The sequence below is a fragment of the Natator depressus genome, chromosome 1 (genome assembly GCF_965152275.1).
Source record: "Natator depressus isolate rNatDep1 chromosome 1, rNatDep2.hap1, whole genome shotgun sequence".
In the NCBI taxonomy this organism is placed as follows: Eukaryota; Metazoa; Chordata; order Testudines; family Cheloniidae; genus Natator; species Natator depressus.
Window position 1 is genome coordinate 206,328,454 of NC_134234.1, and position 25,176 is coordinate 206,353,629.

At 45.5% G+C, this 25,176-nt stretch overlaps 1 protein-coding gene across 3 annotated transcripts in view; it reads left to right on the top strand.

Annotated features, from left to right (window-relative positions):
* CASR (calcium sensing receptor) overlaps window positions 1-25,176 on the top strand; it is a 161,491-nt gene that overhangs the window by 65,341 nt on the left and 70,974 nt on the right. For 2 of the 3 annotated variants that reach the window (XM_074975244.1, XM_074975233.1), the window contains one exon: window positions 967-1,419. In XM_074975244.1, the coding sequence (XP_074831345.1) occupies window positions 1,220-1,419 (200 nt within the window). In that variant the 5' untranslated portion in view covers window positions 967-1,219. The remainder of the gene's footprint in view (window positions 1-966; window positions 1,420-25,176) is intronic. The other variant, XM_074975252.1, reaches the window with a different exon arrangement.

Sequence of the window (25,176 nt, forward strand, 5' to 3'; positions counted from 1 at the left end):
GGAATCTGGCCCAAATAGGAAGGTGGTAAGGACTCTGTGAAAATGGGGTGGAAAACCCAAGCCAAACAGTTTACCATATTTCTCTGAGTATCAAATACGTTTGGTCTGAGTTTTGGGCCAAGGTGTAGGTTGGTTCTTACTTTACCTAAGTAGGGTTTCCCATTCTCTACTTGCTTTATGTCATCTCTCTTATCCCAAATGGGATGACCCCGATCCCCAGTAACCACTATATGTACTGTTTATATAGGGCTGACTCTAGATTTTGCAAGGCTCATTGTGAAGTAAGACAGGCAGACTTCACAGATGTCAGGCAGACTTCTGTAACCCACTTAGCACATCTTGGGGATGGGAGAATTTGGCAGCTGAAAGGGTCCAGGGTACTTGTTATTAAGGGGTTGGGGATGGTCATGTAGATTTCATAAATTAGAAGTGGGGCAGGGAGCATCTCAGCAACTAGAAGAGGTGGGGCCCCAAGGTTCATCTTTCAAAGTGGGAGTGAGTTGTTATGGGCTGTTGGGTGGAGGAGGGGGCAGATGTGTCCTGGGAAGGGGATTTGACAAAGCAGGGCCGCCCTTGAACGCATGGGACCCTGTAAAATTTTGCACCTGGTATGTGTCTAGCTAGGACTGGTGCTGCTATGCATACAGAATTTCCATTGATGTTTCATTATGCTGCATGTCACATACTTGCCATGTATTGTTGCAGCATTGTGGTGTGGAGGTGCAGTGGTGTAACACCATCATGACTTTGGGACTCTTCAGTAGCCCAAGAAGTAGGATAAACCCATGAAAATCAGGCCTATACCACATGTTGGGAGGAGTGGTGACCCTTGCTGTCCTGTGAAAGCTGAAATAGAGTAGGCATAATGCAGCCAGCGATGGGGTACATGAATAAAAGGCACTGCACAAAAGTGCAAATAACAATTCTTTGTGTAGCTGGTCACTTTTTTATCTCATTCTTTTTCAGAAGGTCTCAGAGATGGGCTCCACATAACACTTCAGTTCTGAAGAACCAAGGACTGTAGGATCAGTAGTGTACAATGGAGAAGATAGCAGGAGAAATACCAGCCCTGACTCTACCATCTTGTGGCTTATTGTACTGCAGGCATGCACTCCCAACCCAGAGTGTGCTGTCTTAGGGAGAGGAAATACTTGTCAGACGTTACTAGATCCATTTATTTTCTTACATCTTTTTTACTTTTGCATCCTGTAATGCACTTATGAAAAAAGGAATGATGACTTTTTATAGTTGCTGTTTGATTCTCTTGGTGTTTACCTGGAACACCTCTGCCTACGGACCAAATCAAAGGGCGCAGAAGAAGGGAGACATTATTCTTGGGGGACTGTTCCCCATTCATTTTGGAGTGGCTGCCAAAGACCAGGATTTAAAATCTAGGCCAGAATCAGTGGAGTGTATAAGGTAAGCCAAAAAGAAACTGGTAAAAATCTGCAATGCTGGAGCCTTTACCTTAGTCAGTTATAAGTGAGGTGCCTTACTGCTTCAGTAGTATAACGGTAGCTAGCTATCAAACACAACACATCTTTACTGTGTATGGTATCTTTAATACAATTTGTAACCCAAATGCTTTACAGAGTTAAGTATTTGTCTTTTGCTTTTATGACAAGAACTCAAGCTCCAATTTTGCATTCCATCTACATTATCTTTGCTTTTTGCTACTGATGGGGGGCACCATGTGAAGACAGTAGACTTGCTCCCCACAGAGCCTAGTAATACAAGACCATGGAAGTGTGTGGTGTAAAGAGAATGAATGGTGAATAAATGAAAGTAAATGTTAAGAATTATTTAGTGGCTTACAGTGAGAAAGAACAATGCAAGTTATAGTTCTCAATGCTGCCAAATCACAAATACACAAATCTATTCAGGCAACGAATAATGGATGTTTAATAAATTATATATATATATATATATACTTTACTTAGAATCACAGCAAATGCAATGGAAGTGACCAAAATTTTTTATAAGATTGTCTGACTACAGTTATATGTGGCAAAAAAGGGTTTTGAAATAATGAAATCTCATATTTTTGTTGTGCCTTTCCTCCTCCCTCCCAAAGCACTTCACTTACTGTGAGCTAAATTTTAAAAGTGTTTAGGTGGCTGAAGGTACAGATAAGTGGGCATTAGATGCCTAGGCACTTTTGAAAATTCCTCTAGGCACCTGTCTTCCTCTGTAGGCACCTCAATACTTTAAAAAATCTGGCCCTATGGGCCCAAAGCTGAATTCCGTAATCGATCCTTGCTCAACCAAAATTCAATTACTTTTGTGTAAATACTGCCTATAGACTGGGCAAAGTCTTTGGCACTAAGGTCTATGTGTATGTATGTGAATTGCTTCTTCCACTACTGAAATATAGCCAGTTCTGGGGTGAGATGTGGCAGATGTTTAACCTTGCACAGCAACACTACATAGCAATTTAAGATTGGACATTACGACAAAAATTGAATTCAATTGAAACTTCATGGAGGCAAAATGTAAGATATTCAGTTTGGAATTTGGTCATGGCAAAGGGGGGAAACACTTGTGCTCCTGAGCAGTAAAGAGGCATGGGACTTTAATAACAACACGTGGTCAGGGTGTCTGTTTTACACCTTGTCTAAAAACAGCATGTCTAGAAGCGCACTGAGTTCTAATACTAGGCTGGGGAATTAGTTCAATACGGATTCAGAATGATGATAATGAATGCCTAACACCATTCCTGCTTTGCCTAGAGCAGTGGTTTTCAACCTGTGGCCCTCAGACCCCTGCCGGGAAGAGCGCAGACAATGTTTAAGAAGTCCGGGAAAGGTTGTCATTGCGATAGAACAGTGGTTTTCAACCAGTGGTCCGTGGATCCCTGTTGGGGGCACAGACTATGTCAAAGATTTCCAAAGGGGTCTGCACCTCCATTTGAAATTTTGTAGGGGTGCGCAAATGAAAAAAGGTTGAAAACCACTGACTTAGGTTTCCTTAGTGGTCTCCCATCCAAATACTTAGCTGGTTCAATCCAACTAGTTTATAAGATCAGACAGAGTCACAGCACATAATAGTCTGAATACAGTGCATAAGAGAGCAGAAGGAAAGAACTTCAACAAAACAATTCTAAAGCCTCTCTTGTTTTATTCAATACACTTACCTAAAAACTATAGGCTAGATCTACATCAAGGGAAATGCAACCTAGATGGAGCTACCATAAGGTGGGTGCAAAACTGGTTGGGAAACTATTCCCAGAGAGTAGTTATCAGTGGTTCACAGTCATGCTGGAAGGGCATAACAAGTGGGGTCCCGCAGAGATCAGTTCTGGGTCTGGTTCTTTTCAATATCTTCATCAATGATTTAGATAATGGCATAGAGAGTACACTTATAAAGTTTGTGGATGATACCAAGCTGGGAGGGGTTGCAAGTGCATTGGAGGGTAGGATTAAAATTCAGAATGATCTGGACAAACTGAAGAAATGGTCTGAAGTAAATAGGATGAATTAAATAAGGACAAATGCAAAGTACTCCATTTAGGAAGGAACAATCAGATGCACACATACAAAATGGGAAATGACTGCCTAAGAAGGAGTACTGCAGAAAGGGATCTGGGGGTCATAGTGGATCACAAGCTAAATATGAATCAGCAGTGTAACACTGTTGCAAAAAAAGTGAACAGCATTCTGGCAGTATTAGCAGGAGTGTTGTAAGCAAGACACAAGAAGTAACTCTTCCAATCTATTCCATGCTGATTAGGCCTTAAATGGAGTATTGTGTCCAGTTCTGGGTGCCACATTTCAGGAAAGATATGGACAAATTGGAGAAAGTCCAGAGAAGAGCAACAAAAAAGATTAAAGGTCTAGAAAACATGACCTATGAGGGAAGAATGAAAAAATTGGGTTTGTTTAGTCTGGAAAAGAGAAGACTGAGAGGGGACATGATGACAGTTTTCAAGTACATAAAAGATTATTACAAGGAGGAGGGAGAAAAATTGTTTTTCTTAACCTCTGAGGATAGGACAAGAAGCAATGGGCTTACATTGCAGCAAGGAAGGTTTAGGTTGGACATTAGGAAAAACTTCCTAGCTGTCAGGGTGGTTAAGCACTGGAATAAATTCCCTAGGGAGGTTGTGGAATCTCCATCATTGGAGATTTTTAAGAGCAGGGTAGACAAACACCTGTCAGGAATGATCTAGATAATACTTAGTCTTGCCAAGAGTGCAGGGGGCTGGACTACATGACCTCTCGAGGTCCCTTCCAGTCCTATGATTCTATGATTCTACACAGTAGACGTAGATTAAGTGTTGCAATAGCTGACGTTTAGGCACCTTGCCACCCAGTGGACTCCACAGCCCTGAGCTAGGTACCCAGGCTCCCTGTACAATTCACAAGGAGAGTTAAGTGCCTGGGAAAGGTATTCATGGAAGGCACCAAGCTGATCAGGGAGAGGCCTAAGCTAATCAGTAGGAAATGCTTATGTCCCATCCCCTCAAGGGGAGTTGGATGCCTCCTTCCACTCAAGATTCACAGCCATGAACCAAGGCAGTCCTTTGTAGCAAAAAAACTGAGGGGGAAGAGGCGCCCCCTGCCGCATACCCAGTGGTTTGAGCACATCCATTCATTGGGCCAGAGAGTGAAAAATGACTCTATAGCCTGCTAGTTAGGGCACTGATGTGGGGGACCCAGATTCAAGTTCCTGTTGCTGCTTCAGTGCATATTTAACTATTTCATGCAAAGTTGATCAGCTTCAGTGGGAGACACTGAGAGAACCCCAGCCCTAAAATACCCTGTACCCCATTGGTTGGGGGTAGATCTGGTTCAAATCCTTGTTACACCTCAGACAGAGCAGGGATTTGAACCTGGGTTTCCCACAACTTGGGTGAATGCTCTAACCACTGAACTATTCTCCTCAGATCTGCCTTGTGCAGGGCCCAATCCTGTAAGCTTGTTCTGAGGCAGTCTCTGAGGATGACTACTGCATTGGGCCCCGCAGACAAGATAGGCAGGGGAATGCTTAGTCTGAGAACCCCATTGTGGCTTAGGCACAGAGCAGCTCAGCAGCAACAGGACGTAGGCAGCTTTGTGCATGGCCACTGAGAGAAATATAGGTGTCTCAGGGATTTTTCTAGCAGAAATCTAGGTGCCAAGGGAATTTATGCCCCTACAGGGCAGGTGCTGGAACTAGGGGTACTGGGGGTGCTGCTGCACCCCTGGCTTGAAGTGGTTTCCATCATATGCAGGGTTTACAGTTTGGTTCAATGGTTCTCAGCACCCCAATTATACAGATTGTTCCAGCACCCCTACTTCAGGGTTAGGAAGCAGCTGAGCAGGGTTTTGAGCATCTACATTTTGGATTTAGGTGCCTAAAGCAGCTGTTAGGTGCCTATATTTCCTTGTGGATCTAGCACTAAACATATATAAAATCCAGCATACCTTCTCTGTCACACTCTCAAAGCAGTGGTACGTGTCAGCATTTGAACTTGATTCAGCATTCCTTTACTGTCTTAGATGCAGTAAAATTGCATTTTAAATGTGCAAACTGACATCTTAAGATCCAGCCTGTGCTTGCTTACATAAAGCCTGATCTAAATGGGTTCATTGACGTCAGTGGGGTTTGGATCAGGCTGATATTGAAGCAAAGCAGTTAAGCCATTATGTATCTATATAGACTGCTTTTAGATAAAAGAAAAGGAGTACTTGTGGCACCTTAGAGACTAACAAATTTATCTGAGCTTAAGCTTTCGTGAGCTACAGCATCCGATGAAGTGAGCTGTAGCTCACGAAAGCTTATGCTCAAATAAATTTGTTAGTCTCTAAGGTGCCACTAGTACTCCTTTTCTTTTTGCGGATACAGACTAACACGGCTGCTACTCTGAAACCTGCTTTTAGATAAGCACTCTCTAACTGATCTAACTCTGAGAACAAAGGTTCTTTGTGTGCTTGCTCATGTCAATTCCATTCTAGCAATGTCAGTGGCCAACACAGTCGCCGTATTGGGGAGCATGGGGTGTTCCGGTGAAGACGTTGCCCCCTTCTCAGTGCTCACCAGTGGCTGTGTCGGAGCGAAGATTGACAGCCCCACTGACCAGTCCACAGAAGAGATCCACTCTCTGGATACTACGGTGCTAATAAGTGATGGTCACTTAAACACAACCCTATACCGGAAACCTACTGACCACTATGCCTACCTACATGCCTCCAGCTTTCATCCAGACCACACCACATGATCCATTGTCTACAGCCAAGCTCTACGATACAACCGCATTTGCTCCAACCCCTCAGACAGAGACAAACACCTACAAGATCTCTATCAAGCATTCTTACAACTACAATACCCACCTGCTGAAGTGAAGAAACAGATTGACAGAGCCAGAAGAGTACCCAGAAGTTACCTACCACAGGACAGGCCCAACAAAGAAAATAACAGAACGCCACTAGCCATCACCTTCAGCCCCCAGCTAAAACCTCTCCAACGCATCATCAAGGATCTACAATCTATCCTGAAGGAAGACCCAGCACTCTCACAGATCTTGGGAGGCAGGCCAGTTCTTGCTTACAGACAACCCCCCAACCTGAAGCAAATACTCACCAGCAACTGCACACCACACAACAGAACCACTAACCCAGGAACCTATCCTTGCAACAAAGCCCGTTGCCAACTGTGTCCACATAGCTATTCAGGGGACACCATCATAGGGCCTAATCACATCAGCCACACTATCAGAGGCTTGTTCACCTGCACATCTACCAATGTGATATATGCCATCATGTGCCAGCAATGCTCCTCTGCCATGTACATTAGCCAAACTGGACAGTCTCTATGTAAAAGAATAAATGGACACAAATCAGACGTCAAGAATTATAACATTCAAAAACCAGTCGGAGAACACTTCAATCTCATTGGTCACTCGACTACAGACCTAAAAGTGGCAATTCTTCAACAAAAAAACTTCAAAAACAGACTCCAACAAGAGACTGCTGAATTGGAATTAATTTTCAAACTGGATACAATTAATTTAGGCTTGAATAAAGACTGGAAGTGGATGTGTCATTACACAAAGTAAAACTATTTCCCCATGTTTACTTCCCTCCATACTGTTCCTCACAAGTTCTTGTCAACTGCTGGAAATGGCCCACCTTGATTATCATACAAAAGGTTTTTTCCCCCCCACTCTCCTGCTGGTAATAGCTCACCTTACCTGATCACTCTTGTTACAGTGTGTATGGTAACACCCATTGTTTCATGTTCTCTGTGTATATAAATCTCCCCACTGTATTTTCCACTGCATGCATCCAATGAAGTGAGCTGTTGCTCACAAAAACTTATGCTCAGATAAATTTGTTAGTCTCTAAGGTGCCACAAGTACTCCTTTTCTTTTTACCTGGAACCGGGAATGTCATGGCAGATCACCTCAGCAGGACCTTCTCCTCTCGCCACAAGGGGTCCCTCTATCTGGAGGTGGTCAACTTGATCTTCCGACGGTGGGGAACTCCCCAGTTGGACCTATTTGAGTCCAGGCTGACATGTTCTACTCCCTATATGGTGGAGACAGGGGTATCCTGTCAGATGCCTTCCTGATCCCGTGGTCTTCCGCCAGTGCTGCTTATCCACAGAGTCCTGCTAAAGGTGAAGCAAGACAGAATGTGGGTCATTCTCATTGCCCTGGCGTGGCCTCACCAGCACTGGTTCAACATGCTTCTGAATCTTTCAATGGCCAACCCGCTGCAGTTACCTCTCTGTCCAGAACTGCTATCCCAGAACCACAGCAATCTGCTGCACCCGAGCCTGGCATTGCTGCACCTGACGGTGTGGCTGCTCCATGGCTAAACACGGACAAGCGAGGGTGCTCCACGGCAGTCCAGCAGGTCCTGCTGGGCAGCAGGAAGCCCTCCAGCAGGGCTACGTATGTGGCCAAGTGGAAGCGCTTCGCATGCTGGACATTGGACAAGCACGTTCGTCCTGAGGAGGCCTTGATGCAAAACATCCTGGACTATTTGCTGCATCTAAAGCTCCAGGGCTTGTTGCCCCATCTCATAAAAAAGATATATTAGAAATGGAAAATGTACAGAGAAGGGCAACAAAAATGATTAGGGGTATGGAACAGTTTCCATATGAGGAGAGATTGAAAAGATTGGGACTGTTCAGCTTGGAGAAGAGACAACTAAGAAGGGATGTGACAGAGGTCTGTAAAATCATGAATGGTGTGGAGACAGTGAATAAGGACGTGTTATTTATCCCTTCATGTAACACAAGAAACGGGTCACCCAATGAAATTAATAGGCAGCAGGTTTAAAACAAACATAAGGAAATACTTCTTCACACAACGCGCCGTCAACCTGTGGAACTTATTGCCAAGGAATGTTGTGAAGGCCAAAAGTCTAACTGGGTTCAAAAAAGAATTAGATGTTTTAATGGAGGATAGGTCCATCAATGGGTATTATACATGATGGCCAGGGATCCAACACCATGCTCTAGGTGTCCCTAAACCTCTGACTGCCAGATGCTGGGGCTGGATGACAAAGGATGGATCACTTGATAATTGCCCTGTTCTATTAATTCCCTTTAAATTTGGCATTGGATGATATGACCTTATTTTAGATGACTGGGTACAACTGCATCTTTTTTATCAAAGGCATGTGTCAAACCATATGGGAAAATTGAGCCCAATCTGTTCATGAGCATTTGGTCAGCCTCTTTAAATGGGTATGTCCAAAATGGTACCTTTCTCTTTTTTCTCATTCTTTTCTTTCATTAGACAGTAATAGCAGAAAGCCACCATATTTATTCTGTGGCCGAATCTTAGCCTTGAGAGAGAAGAAAGACGTATGAGTTCCATCCAGTCCATCCCTAGCATTCCAGGTGGCTCCATTGCTCCTTACTGGTCTATTCTATTGCCTGATAAATGTCCTAACCAATGGGGCTTCCACCCCTTCCATTTTGAAACTATTCAACCTGAACTGCAGTGTTAGGATATTTTTCCTGATATTCAGCCTTGATCAGTTTCATCCTTTTACTCCTATCATATCTTCTCAGGATACACAAAACAGTTCCATGCCCACTCCTCCCCATTCAAATACTTGAAGAATTGCCTCTTGTCAGTCTTTGTCTAGCTATCCAATGCCTCTGCATATTCATTGACATAAATTTAATTTGTGTATCTTACATAATATTATCTGGAAAATTTCTCATACTGAATTTAACAGTGAAAAGAAGAAAGAAGAGTAAGAATTTCCCCATTGCTCTCATTGTCGCAGTGTCATTGGCAAAATACTTCTCCCTAACTTGGTCTTACCAGTTTGAGGGCTGAGTCCTAAAACCTAAGAGAGAAACTTGCCCACAATTTTCATCCTCATTGGAAATGTAAGATGGGGGTATCTCAAGCCACAGGAATTGCATATTTGCAGCTTGTGTTTCTGAAATATCTTATATATAATTAATTGTTTAAGTAGTGCAAGTATTGAGAGAGTGAAGTAAAATTCATCTCCTATGTTGTATATTTGCCTGCAGCTCTACTTAGACTGTTTCCCATCACATTTCTGGTGTATACATTTTGTGTAGAATGGTAACAAAGGCAGAATACATCAGAGAATGAATCCGTCCCCAATGGCCTTATTCATATCCTAATCTCTCTGTCTTTTTTAGATCTCAGAAACATTATTTATTATTAATGTATTATTTGAAATAGCGTAGCATCTAGGCACCCTAATCATGAACTGTTTATATCATAATATTGTGATTTTTTGCAATGACAGTGAATCTTCACAGCATTACGATACATCGTTGCCTTATGGTGACAAAATGCCATCGTACCACCAGAATGCAGTACAACAATGCAATATTCTGATGTACATCTCCATAATCTGATCGTCCACACTATGACACATTTCCACACTGCAAAACAGTATTTTTGCGTCACAGTGCACCGTCCTGATTTCAGGACATTTTAACATCCTTTGCACCCACGTTAGATGTCCCATTATAATCAGGACAGGAAACATCTTTTGTTCTGCCTTTAAAAGCTCTAATTTTCTCATGGAGATGTTCACAATCTCAAATGGCGAATTACATGAGTAGCCTGCTATTTGGACTCTACTTCTGAAACCAAATTATTCAGGGGCCTTCATTCTCTCTTTCCTTCCTTCTTCCCTGAGCTATCTGTAATTTCCCAGCCTCCACAACCCCCCTCAGACTCTCCTACTTGTAAGAAAGATCTTTGGCTGATTATGTCCGTTGCCTGTGGGGACTCCTTACTGTCACAGTCAGGTAAAAGTGCATAATCTCTGGATGTTTTAAATTTAAGATAAAGCTGCATTTAGAGTTTTCACTTTACTTTGTTGTTCCTTCCTCTCTTGTTTTATTAGTTTCATGCTTGTGGATTTTAAGTCTTGGTGGGTGCAGCTGATGAAGATTTGTTGTTTTTGCACTGAAGTCACTGTGTAACATAAAGATGTTGAGTGTTCCAATAGATCTTCATCTCTCCTCTGGGTCCAGGCTGTGGGAGCTGTTCAAACCAAAAAATGTTTCTGGGCTTCCTTGTAAAAAACACACCAGTGTACGTTGAAGGTCTAAGGAGGCAAGTGCAAGCAGAACAAATCATCTGGCCCTGAGCTAAGGTGACACTGCTGGGCCCACAAATGAAGATTTTGAAGTGGGGCAGCCTGAAGGGAAATAATTGTGGAGAGGGAGGCTGCAGAGATGTCCATGTTACTGTCTGCTGAGCATGTTAGAGGAGGGTGAGGAGGTTTGTTGAAGTGGCACCTTTATATCTCCTTCCACCTGAGGGTCTAGTGGCAGTGTTTGTCCTGTGTGGGCCCCCTACAAACCTCGATTCCGGGGCCCCTACCAGTGTTGGGGGCAGCAGGGGAATTAGGAGAGGCTCAAGGAAGCAGGGGGTAACTCCTCTCAAAGCCTCTCCCATCCATCTCCCCCTGCCTGTCTCTGGCTCCTGCTCCCAGCTGGTAGCTCCGCTGTCTTGGCAGCTTTGCTACTTAGCTCTGGCTCTGCTTCTGGGTCCGCCCCAGGCTCCCAGCAGTTCCAGCCCTTGCACTCCCTTGCCTGGTCCCCTCTGCCTCTAAGCACCTCTCACTCTCCGCCTGGACCTGGCAACAGCATGTACTGGCTTAGAGGATGCTCTGCAGGGGAGGGAAAGGGCCTGACATGGGAGCACAGGAGCAGGAACCTCTGATGAGGACCTTCTGTTTGGCCTGGTGGGTATCAGTTCCTTCTAGCTCCCCAATGGGGGGTCTGCTGTAAAGACTGCTTTGCTACCCAGCTCTGGCTTGCCCCAGGCTCCTGGTAGTTCCGGACTTTGTGCTCCCTGGCTGCCAGGTGGCCACTTTCTTCCTGGCTGTAGAGCATCCTCTGAGCTGGGGTGGGGGTGCTCAAAGGCAGGTCAGCATGGGAACACTGTAGATGTGACCGGGCAGGGGCACACAGGTGCTGGAGCTGCCAGCAGCCCAGGGTGGAGCTGGAGCCAGGTATCAGGGCAGTCCTTACAGCAGAGCCCCCAGCAGGGAGCAGGACCTAGTAGCTGATGCCTGATGGGTCAAACAGAAGACTTTTGTGAGTGGGATCTGGCTTTCAGGGGGCTCCTTGCTGCTTAGGCCCCCCCGTGATTACATTGGTTGCAAGTGCTTAATGTCGCCACTGTGAGGATCCCACTGTGCTTTACAAATATTAACTAAGTCTCACAACCTCCTATATCAGGGGTGGGCAAACTTTTTGACCCAAGGGCCCCATCTGGGTGGGGAAATTGCATGCAGGGCCATGAATGTAGGGCTGGGGCAGGGAGTTGGGGTGTGGTAGGGAGTGCGGAGTGTGGGAGGGGGTGTGGTGTTCAGGAAGGGGCTCAGGGAAGGGGGTTGGGGTGCAGGAGGGGTGTGGCAGGGAGCTCAAGGCAGGGGGGTAGGGGGCTCAGGGCAGGGGGCTAGGGTGCGGGCTGCAAGAGGGGTTCGGGGTGCAGGCTCCAGCCCAGTGCTGCTTACTCAAGCGGCTCCGAGGGGCAGCGGTGCGCGGTGGGGCTAAGGCAGGCTCACTGCCTGCCCTGCCCCCACACCGCTCCCGGAAGTGGCCAGCATGTCCGGCAGTGGCTCCTGGAGTTGGGGAGGCTCCTGGAGGCTCCATGTTAGCTCCGCCGCACGCTGCCCTCGCCTGCGGGTATCACCCTCGATGCTCCCATTGGCTGCGGTTCCCCGTTCCAAGCCAATGGGAGCCACGGGGGGCAGTGCCTGCAGCCGAGGGCAGCACACAGAACCCTCTGCCCCCACCCGTCCCCCTGGGACTGCAGGGACATGGTCCTGGCCGCTTCTGGGAGAAGCGTGGGGCCAGGGCAGGTAGGGAGCCTGCCTCAGCCCCGTGGCGCCACGGGAACTGGCAATCCCGCAGGCCGGATTGAAAGCCCTGACAGGCCAGATCCGGCCTGCAGGCTGTAGTTTGCCCACCCCTGCCCTATATAGTAGGATAGTAGCATTATCCTTGTCTTACAGTTGGGGACGCTTAGGTACAGAGAGGAGAAGCAACTTACTTGGGATCACAACATAAGCCTGTGGCAAGAGCAGAAATAGAACCAGTGGTTGGAGCCATGTCTGCTAGGCCATCCTCCCTCCCAAAGTGGGTGGAAAGGGTTGGGGCTGTTGAGATTCACAGAAAGAAGGAGGGGTTTGGTCTGAAAACCTGTTCCCACACACACAGTTTATGATCCAGATCCATAGTTCCTTCTGCCCTGTGCCATCCACGGATCCCTCAGTGCCTAAAGAGCTCGGAAAAACTCTGCTTTGTTCTGTGTTCAGTTTCAACTGACTGTGTATAACAAGAGCTTCAGAGCAGCTCACCCCAACTGCCTGTCTGGGAAGCTCTTCAGCCCTTAAAGGCCCCCAACACCCCAGGCCCTGCTGTTTTCTGGTGCCTGAAATGAGGTCTCATTAATAAGGCTATGTTTTAGTCACGGGTATTTTAGTAAAAGTCATGGACAGGTCACGGGCAGTAAACAAATTCACAGCTCATGACATGTCCATGACTTGCACTGTATATCCCTAACTAAAACTTGAGCTGTGGGGCCGCGAGTGCTCTGGCGGGGAGGAGGGAGAGGTCTGAGGGCACCGCAGGTGCTGGGGGTGGTGACCCAGGACCCCTGCTCGTGCTGGGGGCGGGAGGGTTGGCAGGGCTGGCAGGCTCCCTAACCGATGCCATGTGTCCTTGCATCTTCTAGGGGGAGGGAAAGCGAGGGGTGTCCCCGTGCTGGCCCTGCCATGAGCTCCGGCTCTGCAGCTCCCATTGGCCGAGAACCACAGTCAGTGGGAGCTGCGGGGGCAGCACCTGCGAGCGCGGGCAGCGTGTGGAGCCCCCTGGTCCCTCCCCCTAGGAGCTTCAGGGACATGCCGACTGCTTCCGGGGAGCTCCCCCGCATGAAGTAAGCACCGCCCCAACCCCCTGCCCCAGCAGCCCTGAGCCCCCTCCCACACCCAAACTGCCCCAGCAATGGCCGGGGCTGCTGGCCCAGGGCTGCCTGATCTGCTTGGGCAGCCCCGGAGCAGCCAGCCTCACCGGCCGCTGCAGAAGTCACGGAGGTCATGGAAAGTCACAGAATCCGTGACTTCCGTGACCTCTGTGACAGACATGCAGCCTTACTCATTATTAATGCAGTGGTGCCCAAACTTTTCCTGTCACTCCCCCCACCCTTACCAGTGATGGAATCTGTCCATGCCCCACCTTCCATTATAGAACAGTTGGCTCAGCAGAGGAGCTTGGGCTGAAGGCAGAGCTGGGGGCCGAACTGCGGAATTGGGGAGGAGCTGGGGCTAGAGGTGGAGCTGGCCTGGGGGTGGAGAGGGAATGAGGGCAGAGCTGGGTTGTGGGTGTAGCAGGGGGAAGAGTGGAGCTGTGGCTGGGACCAGAGCTGGGCTGGGGGCGGAGCAGAGCTGTGGCTGGAAGCAGAGTGGAGCAGGGTGGTATTCCCTCCCTGCACCCCAGTCCCTGCCGTGAACCCTCCCAATGTTCTAGAAGAGCGCGCCCCACAGTTTGGGGACCACTGCTTTAATGACTGGGGAATTCACAGAAGAGAAACATTGGATCTTCTATTAATATGATGAGATTCATTGAGAACATTGTTGAAACTCCTCTCACACATCAAGCTGCAGTTAGAACCTTTGAGAATGTACTTGATTCCAAGCAGAACAACTAATGGTTCTAAGCAGGGCACAGCCTGTGACAGCTAGAAAAAACCTAGGCTGAAGAGTACCTTTTCCTTCTTGAAGAGGAAACATGGTCACCTGGTTAAGGCACATGATTTGGAGTCAGAAGATCCAAGTTCTGCCACTGACTTGCTGTATTATTTTGGGCAAGTCATTTGGATTAAACACTTTGGCCAGGATCTACAAAGGGATTTAGGTTTCAGGTGTCGCAATGCTTACGCCATGTCTACACTGCAATCTTTGGTTGACACAAGTTATGTAAAGTGTGTTTATTTTCATCTTGTTTCTTTAATATCGTCGTGATATAACTTGCATTAAACCTAGCACTTTAGTTGCAGCAGGAGGATTTGGAGAGGAGATGTCTGTGGGTACGTGTACACTGCAATGTAAGCCCAGGCTCAAGCCCGTTGGCTCTGTATTTGTATGCCCAGGCTTGAGCGGCCGCACTGAATATTGACCCCAGTTCTCACACCTGTGGTCAGGCTTCCACACTGCATTACATAAACCTGAGTCAAACCAGCTTGTACCAGGCTTCCTAGCACCCTCTCCAACTGTAGCCACTGTAGCCCTTAGATCGTGGTGCAGTGTGGAAAAACTTGAGTGTCCACCCTGCACATTACAGGAGGTTGTTGCAGCCTGCCAACACAACTTGCCGAGCTGTCTGCTGGATCTACACACTCCTGGCAATGAGAGCCAGCAACATAGAGGAGTCAACATGTGAAGAATATATCTTGCTTGGACTTTCACTCCTGTTTCAGGAAATAGACAGAGTGTCCATGAGATACTAGTGGATGTTTTGGCAGCATTTTCTGAGCTACCAAAGGCACCTGTTGGAGGAGGAAGATGATATAGAAATGACACACTTGAACTGGCTGAGGCTGCTGAAGGCTTTCAGTACAGTCGCTGATGTCCCCTCTGTAGATTGCAGCTTCTGGAGCACAGACAGGTGGGATCACGTTATCATGTGCACCTGGGGTGACCAGCAATGGGTCCAGAAATTTAGCATGAAGATAGCTACACTTCTGGAGCTTTGTGAGCAACTTGCTCCAACCCTCCAGCATCATGATACATTCACGTGGTCGGCTATACTGGTTCAGAATCAAGTTGCTATAGTCATCTGGAAGCTGGCTACCTCAGACTGCTAGAAGTCCATTGCTAAGCAGCTTGGCAATGGAAAGTCAACTGTGGATAAAGTGGTAGCAGAGGTTTCTGGGGCAATCAAGTGTATGGCAATGAGGTGTGCCCAAGGAGGCGGGCGTAAACAATATTCCTGAAGTAACTGCTGGTTTTGAGAGAATGGGGTTTCCAAATTGTGCTGGGGCCATTGATGGGACTCGTGCTCATAGTTCACCCTCCTTAAGGAACACATGAGTACATCAGCCGCAAAGAGTACTACTCCATTGTTATGCAGGCTGATTTATGGATGCCAGCGTGGGCTGTACTGGGAAAGTTTATGATATCAGGGTTTTCTGCTGATTGTGAGTCTGTCTTCAAGGTCAGGCCAGGACACTGTTCCCACCAAATGATATTATCATAAATGGAGTAGCTGTTTCCACTGTTATTCTAGGGGAGCCTGCATACCCCCTTTTGCCTTGGCTTATGAAAATGTATCCTGATCTCAGAGGCCCTGGCAAGAGAAGATTTAATGACACTCTCAGTAGGTGTAGAATGGTGATTGAATGTGTGTTTGGCAGACTGAAATCCCACTGGTGCTGTTTACAGAACCATTTGGATTCCATTGTCATCAATGCTGCCTGCATTGCTGTGGCTTGCTGAGCTCTTCACAATCTTTGTGAAACCAAAGATGAGTCATTTGCCCCCTGTAGCGGGGTGATCACCCTGCTCCAGCCCTGAAGGTGTTAAAACAGCCCTGGGAGAGGGCTGCCCTGGGGAGAACAGCTGGGGGAAGCTGAGTGAGTAGCTGACCACAGCTGTGGCCAGCTCAATCAGGGCCCAGCTGGCCTTTATAAGAGGGCTGTGAGCCAGGAGCAGAAGAAGAGTCTCACTCTAGCCCTAAAGTGGGAAGGGCTAGCTGCCTGGGAGTAGGGTACTTAGAGCTGGAGCAGTGCTGGGGAAGGGCAAAGGGAGCTGGGGCGCTCCAGCCTGGTAAACCCCCAGGCTGCAGGCCTTGGTGAAGGCCTACAAAGGTACTGGGGCTTCAGAGGGGCAGCCTGGGAATAGGCACAGGCAGCTGGTCCTAATCCCTTGCCAATGATGAGTGGCCATTACACTGCAGTCTGCCCCAGTGAGTGGGTCTTAGATGATGACTGGCAGTAGCCACTGAGGCAAGGTGGATTTAGAGGGCTGGGGGTCCCCCTGGGAGGGGAGACCCAGAGTGTGGGGGTACTGCTGGGGGCAGGACCCTGAGGTAAAGGGCACCGGGATTCGTGAGGGACATGGGACCAGTGGCAGGCGAGACACCAGTCTGCAGAGGGTGCTCTGGGCTGGAAGAGCTAATTCCCAGGATGACCAGTAGGAGGCACTGCACTGGTGAGTCTCACTTCAGTACACCCCCCCCCAAATGGACTTTTGACAGTAATAGATTGCTGACCTGGTATACTCAGCCAGTGAGACACCTGTATCGGAGCAGGTGATGTGCAACAGAAATCAGGGATGTTCTGTGTTCCCACATTATGGACTTGTATGGACCAATGGAAGAAGGAGAACTGTATATTCATGAATTTGTTTTTACAGCAGTGTTAACAGTGAATGAAATACTGTCCCTGTATGCAATGAATGAGGGGATGATTGTCATGAATTTTAATTATGGATGAGATGACTTCTTATGTAATCGGGGGAGGATGCACTGTATGGCAAGAACTGTGGTTTTCAATTATGGATTGATGTAAATAGATGTATTGAGAAATTGTGTTTTGGATACAACTTTCCAGCTGTGCCTTATGTGTTTGTTATTGGAAGTACACATTACATGATGTGATGGTAATAAACTTTCTTAATAAAATAAAAGCCTTTATTTGTGAACATGGCTGTATTTTTTTTTTAAAAAAATATTAAAGTGTTTTCAGGCAGGTTAGCTGCCATTATAACAACAAAACAAGTAATACACCAACATCAAAACAGTAATAAAACAAACATTGAACAGGGCAAACAGTGAAACTAGTGCTGACAAGTTCTCTGCTTGTGTGTGTCCCCTGGCATCCCTTTCTTGCCCATTTAGCATTTACTTGGCACTGCTGCACGAGGGTAGAAGACTACAGGGGTACATTTGCCCTGTCCAGCTAGTCCCAGCTGCATGGGCCACCCAACCATAGAATTGTCAACTGCAGCTTATGATACCATGGAGGGGACTCAGGATGTGTGGCAGGTGCAGCAGGAGCCTGCACTCTTGCAGCCTACGAGCAGAAGCAGCCTCTCAAACAGGTCTTTCTGCAGGGCTCTATCTTCTTCCCTGAAGTGACGATCCTACTCTGCAAATTGCGCTGCCAATCTCTCCCGTGCGCTGCAATTCTGTCCTCACGCTCTGCATCCTGTCTGTACTTTTCCACTTGCCGTGAATCCTTCTCTCTTTGGTATTAAACCTGCTTGTTGGCTCTGTCCCGCGTGTTCATCATAAGTGCATCATGGGAAACACTTCCTCTTGGGCAACTCCATGACCGTTCTAAATCTCAGGCTCCTGGTGGAGTGCAGCCTGTGGAGGTTGAAGGACCTGAAAACATCTATCAAAAATACATTATTGTCTCAGTACTTCAAAAAAGGTTCAGCACATTCACAGAGAAAAGTATCTGTGGACTCTCCAGGCCAAAAAACAATACTTGGTTGAACTCTGCTTCAGTATGTTGGTCAGAGGAACCCTTTGGTTCCCAGAAGCTCCATAGACACAACTGAGTTAATCAGAGTGAAAAGAGTGCACACATAATGGTAAGGTGAAATTTACATATGCTATATGTTTAAGAATTGCAGACAATTGTAGCCTGGGGAGCGGGGCAGGGACAGCATGACTTACTACCCAGCCTTCTCTGTTCTTTCACCATTCCACGTGACGTAACAATCCTGGAGGTTCCTGAATGTAAAGAGACATTCTATTCTGCTGGTGGCAAGTGTGGCACAGAGATTTTGAAGCTTATGGTGGCTGAGCACCACATCTATGAATGGAGTGGGCTGGTGTCCTACAGAGATTGGCCCAGAAAATGCACCCTTCTTCAAAATGTGACTTCTTATCTGAACTTTCTACCACGGGAAAAGTTTGCAGCTATCAGCACCTGGGATTGGGTCAAAATTCTTGGGGTAATCAACCAGATGCTGCGTTAGCATTCACATGGATTACGGCTTCCCTGCAGCTTCCGATGCAGTCTGCTCTGACTACATCTAGCTATGGACTACATACAAACGCACACAATAATACGGACTCTCAAAGAACTACACAGTCATTCCCCTCCCTGTCCCCTGGCACATTTCTGGACAACAGAAAAAAAACTCAGTTGTATTTTGAACATTAATTTCATCACCCATGGCCTACATTGCCCCTCCCCCATATAGTTATCTGTTTACAGGAGACTAGTTATGCTGTATCATGGCTGATTTGTACAGAGCAGCATACTAAAAGGGAAGGCCATATACGGTTCTTACTTTTAACACCCTGGCACATCCTTGTAAGAATGTGTGAGTATCAAATAAAAATTTCAATATAAATGCTTGTATAACAGTTGTATTTCACTTTTGAATTCCACTTGGGGGGTGGTGACATCAAGGTGCTGGCATGCATTCTGCCATTAGCAGATACACACTGCTTCCCACAGCTTGTAATCAATTTTACATTGGGTCATAAATTGGAAATCCTTCACATTCCTATACTAATAACAAACATGGAGCCAAAAACTTTCCAGGCTACCAGCTTACCAGGTAGGTAACTTCTGCACCTCTTCTGCTTCTGCTGCCATTTCTGCAGTGGACTGCTCCTCCAGGGGATCATCAAACAGCCTCTTCAGGTAGGGACCCAGGATGTGCTGCAGGCAGCAAAGCCTCCTCAGAGAGCAGTATAAGCACCTGAGCTGGTGTCTGCTGACTAGATTCGCGGGTCAGAAGACACTATCATGGCTGACCAGGCTATTGTGAAATGCTGGTGGCTCACTGCTCTGAGCAGTACCCAACACCTAATTATACTCTTTGTAAAAGAGGCAGGATGATGCTGAGTTCCCAGAGGTGTAGTTCTCATCTCTGTTTTTACAACAGTTGCTCTTCAGCCATTTAATTGGCCCCCTGCACTGGTCCAGTGAATCTGCAGTGCTGCCAGCTTCTTGCTATTTCCTGATGCGCTTGGTTGTTCCTGGAACTCTTGCTGAAGTCAAACATTTTGCTCATCTCTCACCAGAAATTCATCAAAACTTGTCTGTGATCCCCTGAGCAGATAGCTGTGTGCTCAGCAAAGGACTTCTTGTTAGTGGCCATCTGCAGCTCAGCAGTCAGAATCAAATAGAGGGTTAAATGCTGAGAAGCTGTACTTGAACCAGGGGGGTTGCTTCCATTTCCTGGGAGTCAACTGGCTAATCTTGGGATAGAAAGGACAGGGAACACTGGCCAATAGGATTGTGGGATAGCATTGGCAGACTCTCAGGACATGAGTCTCTGGGACCGGGACATGAGTCGCATCCACATAGCAAAATGATGGAGTTTGGACCCAAGTCCCAGTGGGATTTGGGCTCAAACCCACTCCTCTTGCTTGGTCCCAGGGCCCAGAGGGCTTATTGGCCCAAGTCAGACAGAACTGTATGTAGATGGAAGCGGGGTTTGGGCTTGAGCCTGAGTCTAACCCAGGCTTACATTGTGGAGTAGACATCTACATCTTAAATAGTGGTCCATCATATGAAACAGTTCAAGTGCCATTGGTCTAAATGAAAATACTGTGGGTCATGTCTTGAGCAAACCTTGAACATTTTAAGAGTACTTGCTTATAATACAGGGAACTGTTAAATTTTAAAAGTCCATAAAATGATCCTGGAGAAGCAGTAAAGGACAAAAATGGGAACTGGCTAAATTTCTGTGGTTTGTGTTGTACAGGATGTCAAACTAAATGATCTACGGGTCCCTTTGGCCTTAAAAATCTGTGAACCAAAATCAAAGCATTGTGCTTTAGCCCCACCAGTCCACCTTTAATGACATTTAAAAGAATGGGGTAGCCATGTTAGTCTGTATCCACAAAAACAGCGAGGAGTCTGGTGGCACCTTAAAGACTAACAGATTTATTTGGGCATAAGCTTTCGTGGGTAAAAACCCCACTTCTTCAGGTGCATGGAGTGAAAATTACAGATGCAGGCATAAATATACTGACACATGAAGAGAAGGGAGTTACCTTACAAGTGGAGAACCAGTGCTGACAGGGCCAATTCAATCAGGGTGGATGTGGTCCACTCTGAGGAGTAGTAGCAGTTTTGGTGATATGTTGTTATTGCTAATGTTAAACTAATACATAAATAAAATAAATCTATACAACCATCAAGTCAATATTGAATCTTGGTCAGATCAATAAATTAGCAAATTAATCTCACTGAATTGGAATTATATAATAAAATGAGTTAAATCATCAAATTAGTTGTAAAAATTATAAACTACTTTAAGTTCTAAAGACAATTCTTAAGAAGGTAACTGTCCAGTTGGTTATAAACCCCCAACTAAAGAATTTTACTGACCTCAATCAAATCTATGACTTAGAGCTGGTTAAAAACTTAATATTGAAACCAAATTATCTAATATCTGAATCACTACCTCAGAGCCGTTATGCTTCTTTCTTAGAATTGAATTCTAGTGGGGTGACTGGAACACATATTATAAGACAGGCTCTAAGAAAACATTTTGATAAGCAGGAGTTTGACAGCTCTCTTATGAACCAAAGTGTTTGCTACACTTTAAGTTTCTTAGGACTTTTAAATATAGAATACCAAACACACTTCAATGAGTATCTTCACGAGACAAAGATTATGGGAGTTTAAACTTTTTCTCTGGTAACTTCACCATGTGGAGGTTGTGGATTCTCATACATACATGCACACAATCACCCTTTTGCATCCTATAATTAGAAAATAAAAAGCCTGGGACATCTCCCAGCTAATAAAAATAAAAGACAAAATAAAGATAACAAGGGTTTGCGACCTCTTCAGCTTTCACAGTCTTTTGGACTTATTGTCTAGGAGCTGGAACCTGCAGTCAAGGAGCAGGTAGTGATGTTCTGCTGGCACAGCACATCTCCGTAGGTACAGGGACAGAGTGGTCAATGGCTGGAGTACCCTGTTTGCTGATGTTATGACTTCCTCTTTACAAGATGATCAGTCTTGGGGATTCTGGAACATCAGTTTTCTCTCAGGTGGCTTGTTGACTCAAAGGTGAGGCTTCTCAATCTGACCCTTGAGTTTTACAGTTTGAAAACTTCATAGATTCCAAGGCAAGAAGGGACCATTGTTATCATCTAGTCTGACCTGCTTATAACATAGGCCATAGAGCTTCCCCAAAATAATTCCTTTTTGAAGTAAACACATATTTTAAAGAACCCATTCAACCTTGATTTAAATATTGCCAGTGATGGAGAATACTTGGTAAGTTGTTCCAATAGTTAATCACAATCACTGTTAAAATATATACCTTATTTCCAGTCTGAATTTGTCTAGCTTCAGCAACAAGCCATTGGATCTTGTTATATGTCTGTCTGCTAGATTGAAGAGCCCATTATCAAATATTTGTTCCCCATGTAGATACTCATGAAGTGTGATCAAGTCACCCTTTAACTTTCTCTTTGTTAAGCTAAATAGATTGAGCTCTTTGAGTCTACCACTGTAAGGCATGTTTTCCAATTCTTTAATCATTCTCGTAGCTCATCTCTGTACCCACTCCAATTTATCAACATGTTTCTTGAATTGTGGACACCAGAACTGGACACAGTATTCCAGCAGCGGTTGCACCAGTGCCAAATAAAGAGGTAAAATAACCTCTCTACTCCTACTTGAGAATCCTCATTTTATGTATCCAAGGATTGCATCAGCCCTTTTGGCCACAGCATCGCACTGGGAACTTATTCTTAGCTGATCATCCACCATGACCCCCAAATCTTTTTCAGAATCACCTCTTCCCAGGATAGAATCCCCCATACTGTAAGTATGGCCTACACTCTTTGATCCTAGATGAATACGTTTACACTTAGCCATACTAAAATTCATATTGTTTGCTTGCGCCCAGCTTACCAAGTGAGACAGATTGCTATACATAAGTGACCTGTTTTCTTTATTATTTTATCGCTCCCCCAATTTTTGTCTCATCGGTAAACTTTATCAGTGATGATTTTATGTTCTCTTCCAGGTCTTTAATAAAAATGTTAAATAGCATAGGCCCAAGAACAAATACCTGCAGGACCTCACTAGAAACACACATGCTTGATAATGATTCCCTGTTTATAATTATATTTTGAGACCTATCAGCCAGTTTTTAATCCATTTAATGTGTGCCATGTTAATTTCATATCATTTTAGGTTTTTAATCAAAATGTCATGCGGTACCAAGTCAATTGCCTAACAGAAATCTATTACATCAATTCACTTATCAGTCAAACTTGTTGTCTCATAAAAAATGTATCAAGTTAGTTTGACAGTATGTATTTTCCCTAAACCCATATTGATTGGCATTAATTTTATTACCTTCCTTTAATTCTTTATAAATCGAGGCCCATGTCAGTTGCTCTGTTATCGTGCCCAGGATCAATGTCAGACTGACAGGTCTACAATTTCCCAGGTGATCCTTTTTACCCTTTTTATATATTGGCACACTAGCTTTCCTCCAGTCTTCTGGAACTTCCACAGTGTTCCTGGACTTGTGGAAAATTAGCATTAGCAGTCCAGCAAACTCTTCAGCCAAATCTTTTAAAACTCTCGCATGCAAATTATCCAGACCTGCCAATTAAAAAATGTGTAACTTTAATAGCTGCAATTTAATATCTTTATGATACAATGTTGGAATGGAAAGAGTATTGTTAGCATCATGTGATATGACCATATCATCTGTCTTTTTCACAAATATAGAACAGAAATACTTATTGAACCCTTCTGGTTTTCCTGTGTTATTATTGACAATTCCAATATTTCTATCTAGTACTGGTCCAATACCATTGTTAGGATTTTTTTTGTTCTTAATATATTTAAAAATCTCCTTACTATTCTTAACTCTGCTGGTCACAGAGTTCTCCTTGTGTCCCTTTGCTTCCCTTATCAATTTTCTACAATTCTAAGCTTCTCATTTATATTCATTACTATCAGCTTCCCCTTTCTTCAATTTGAAATTATTTATTTGTTTATTTATAGCTGTCTTCTCTTCACTTACTCAGGCCAGGTCTACACTACAGACTTATATCGGTATAACTGCGTTGCTCAGAGATGTGAAAAATCCACATCCTTGAGCGATGTAGTGATACCAACGTAACCCATGGAGTAGGCCATGCTATGTCAGCTGGAGAGCTTCTCCTGTCGTCATAGCTACCGCCTCTCATGGATTAAATATGCTGATAAGAGAATCTCTCCCGTCGGTGTAAGAGTGACTTCAAAGTGTTACAGTGGTGCAGCTGCAGCTGTGCTGATGCAGCATTTTAAGTGTAGACCTTCCCTAAGCCTGGCAGCACCTCCCTCCAAGATCTTTGACAGATCATGTGTGAGGCCTACCTTGTAGTCATGCAGCCTGATCCAGTCTGGTTCAAGTTAGGTCATCCTTTACTAGTGTCAATTCTGGAAAAGTCCTCTTTAAAAAATAATTTAAAAGGGAATTCTTTGCCAGAGAATGTTGTGAAGGCCAAGACTATAACAGGATTCAGAAAAGAACTAGATAAGTTCATGGAGGATAGGTCCATCAATGGCTATTAGCCAGGATGGGCTGGGATGGTGTCCCCAGCCTCTGTTTGCCAGAAGCTGGGAATGGGTGACAGGGGATGGATCACTTGATGATGACCTGTTCTGGTCATTCTCTCTGACGCATGTGGCATTGGCCACTGTCATAAGACAGCATACTGGGCTAGATGGACGTTTGGTGTGACCAAGTATGGCTGTTCTTATGTTCTGAATGTTTTCAATTAGAAAGTTTAGCACATCACAGGGATAATGCTCACTCCACCCCAAGGTGACACTCCAGACCTGAATTCCTAGTGCCCTGATGCCCATTTCTGATTGTCAATGTATGTCACTGTGGAAGCTCAGTCCAGAGCTGAAAAGCAGTCCTGAAATACGGCTTTGCCATTCCAGAGCAGAGTGGCAGCAGCAATCTTATGAGGCACTCCTTAAATATTCATGAGTCGTGGAGTTCCCTGCCAAGATCTACTTGCGAGGTTCTGAGCTCCTATCTAAGGGCAACTGCCCTGATCATTATAACAGAGGAAGACTGTAGTTGAAGCACTGGACTGGGACCCAGGACTTCTGTATTCTTGTTAAATTTTTCAAAACCATCTAAGTGATTTAGGAGCCTGTATCCTATTTTCAAAAGTCAGACACTTGGGAGGATAAATCCCACTTTGGCACTTTTGAAAATTTACACACTATTCCTGTTTTTTCTGTAGACTTGAAAATCACTTCCCCTCTCTGTGCATCCGTTTCTCCATTTGTAAAACTGGCAGATTGATACTGACCTATTTTGCATGGGTGTTACGAGGGGCAATCCATTCAGTGTTTGTGAGGTGAATGCCTGGTAATAATTACAGTGCTTGCACTCCCTGCAATGGAATACATCCACTTGACCCCAAAGGTGATCCCTGTTCACGACTTGATCAGGAGTAAAACCACAGGTCTCTGGTCAGGAAGGAATTTGATCTTGTCCCCAAATCTGATAGGCCTTTCAATCTTGTAAGTGTGAGCAAGGATCACCCTCTTGAAGGATCTCTTCCCATATGTACCCAAGTTAGATCTGGGGACTAAGTAATTATTTTGTATCTGGTAAGGTCTCCAAGGTACAAGAGACACCAAGCAGCACTTCAGACCTGATCTCCTTCATCTTCCCCAGACTCCAGGGCTGGGGGGGGTTAGAAATCCACAGCCAGCTC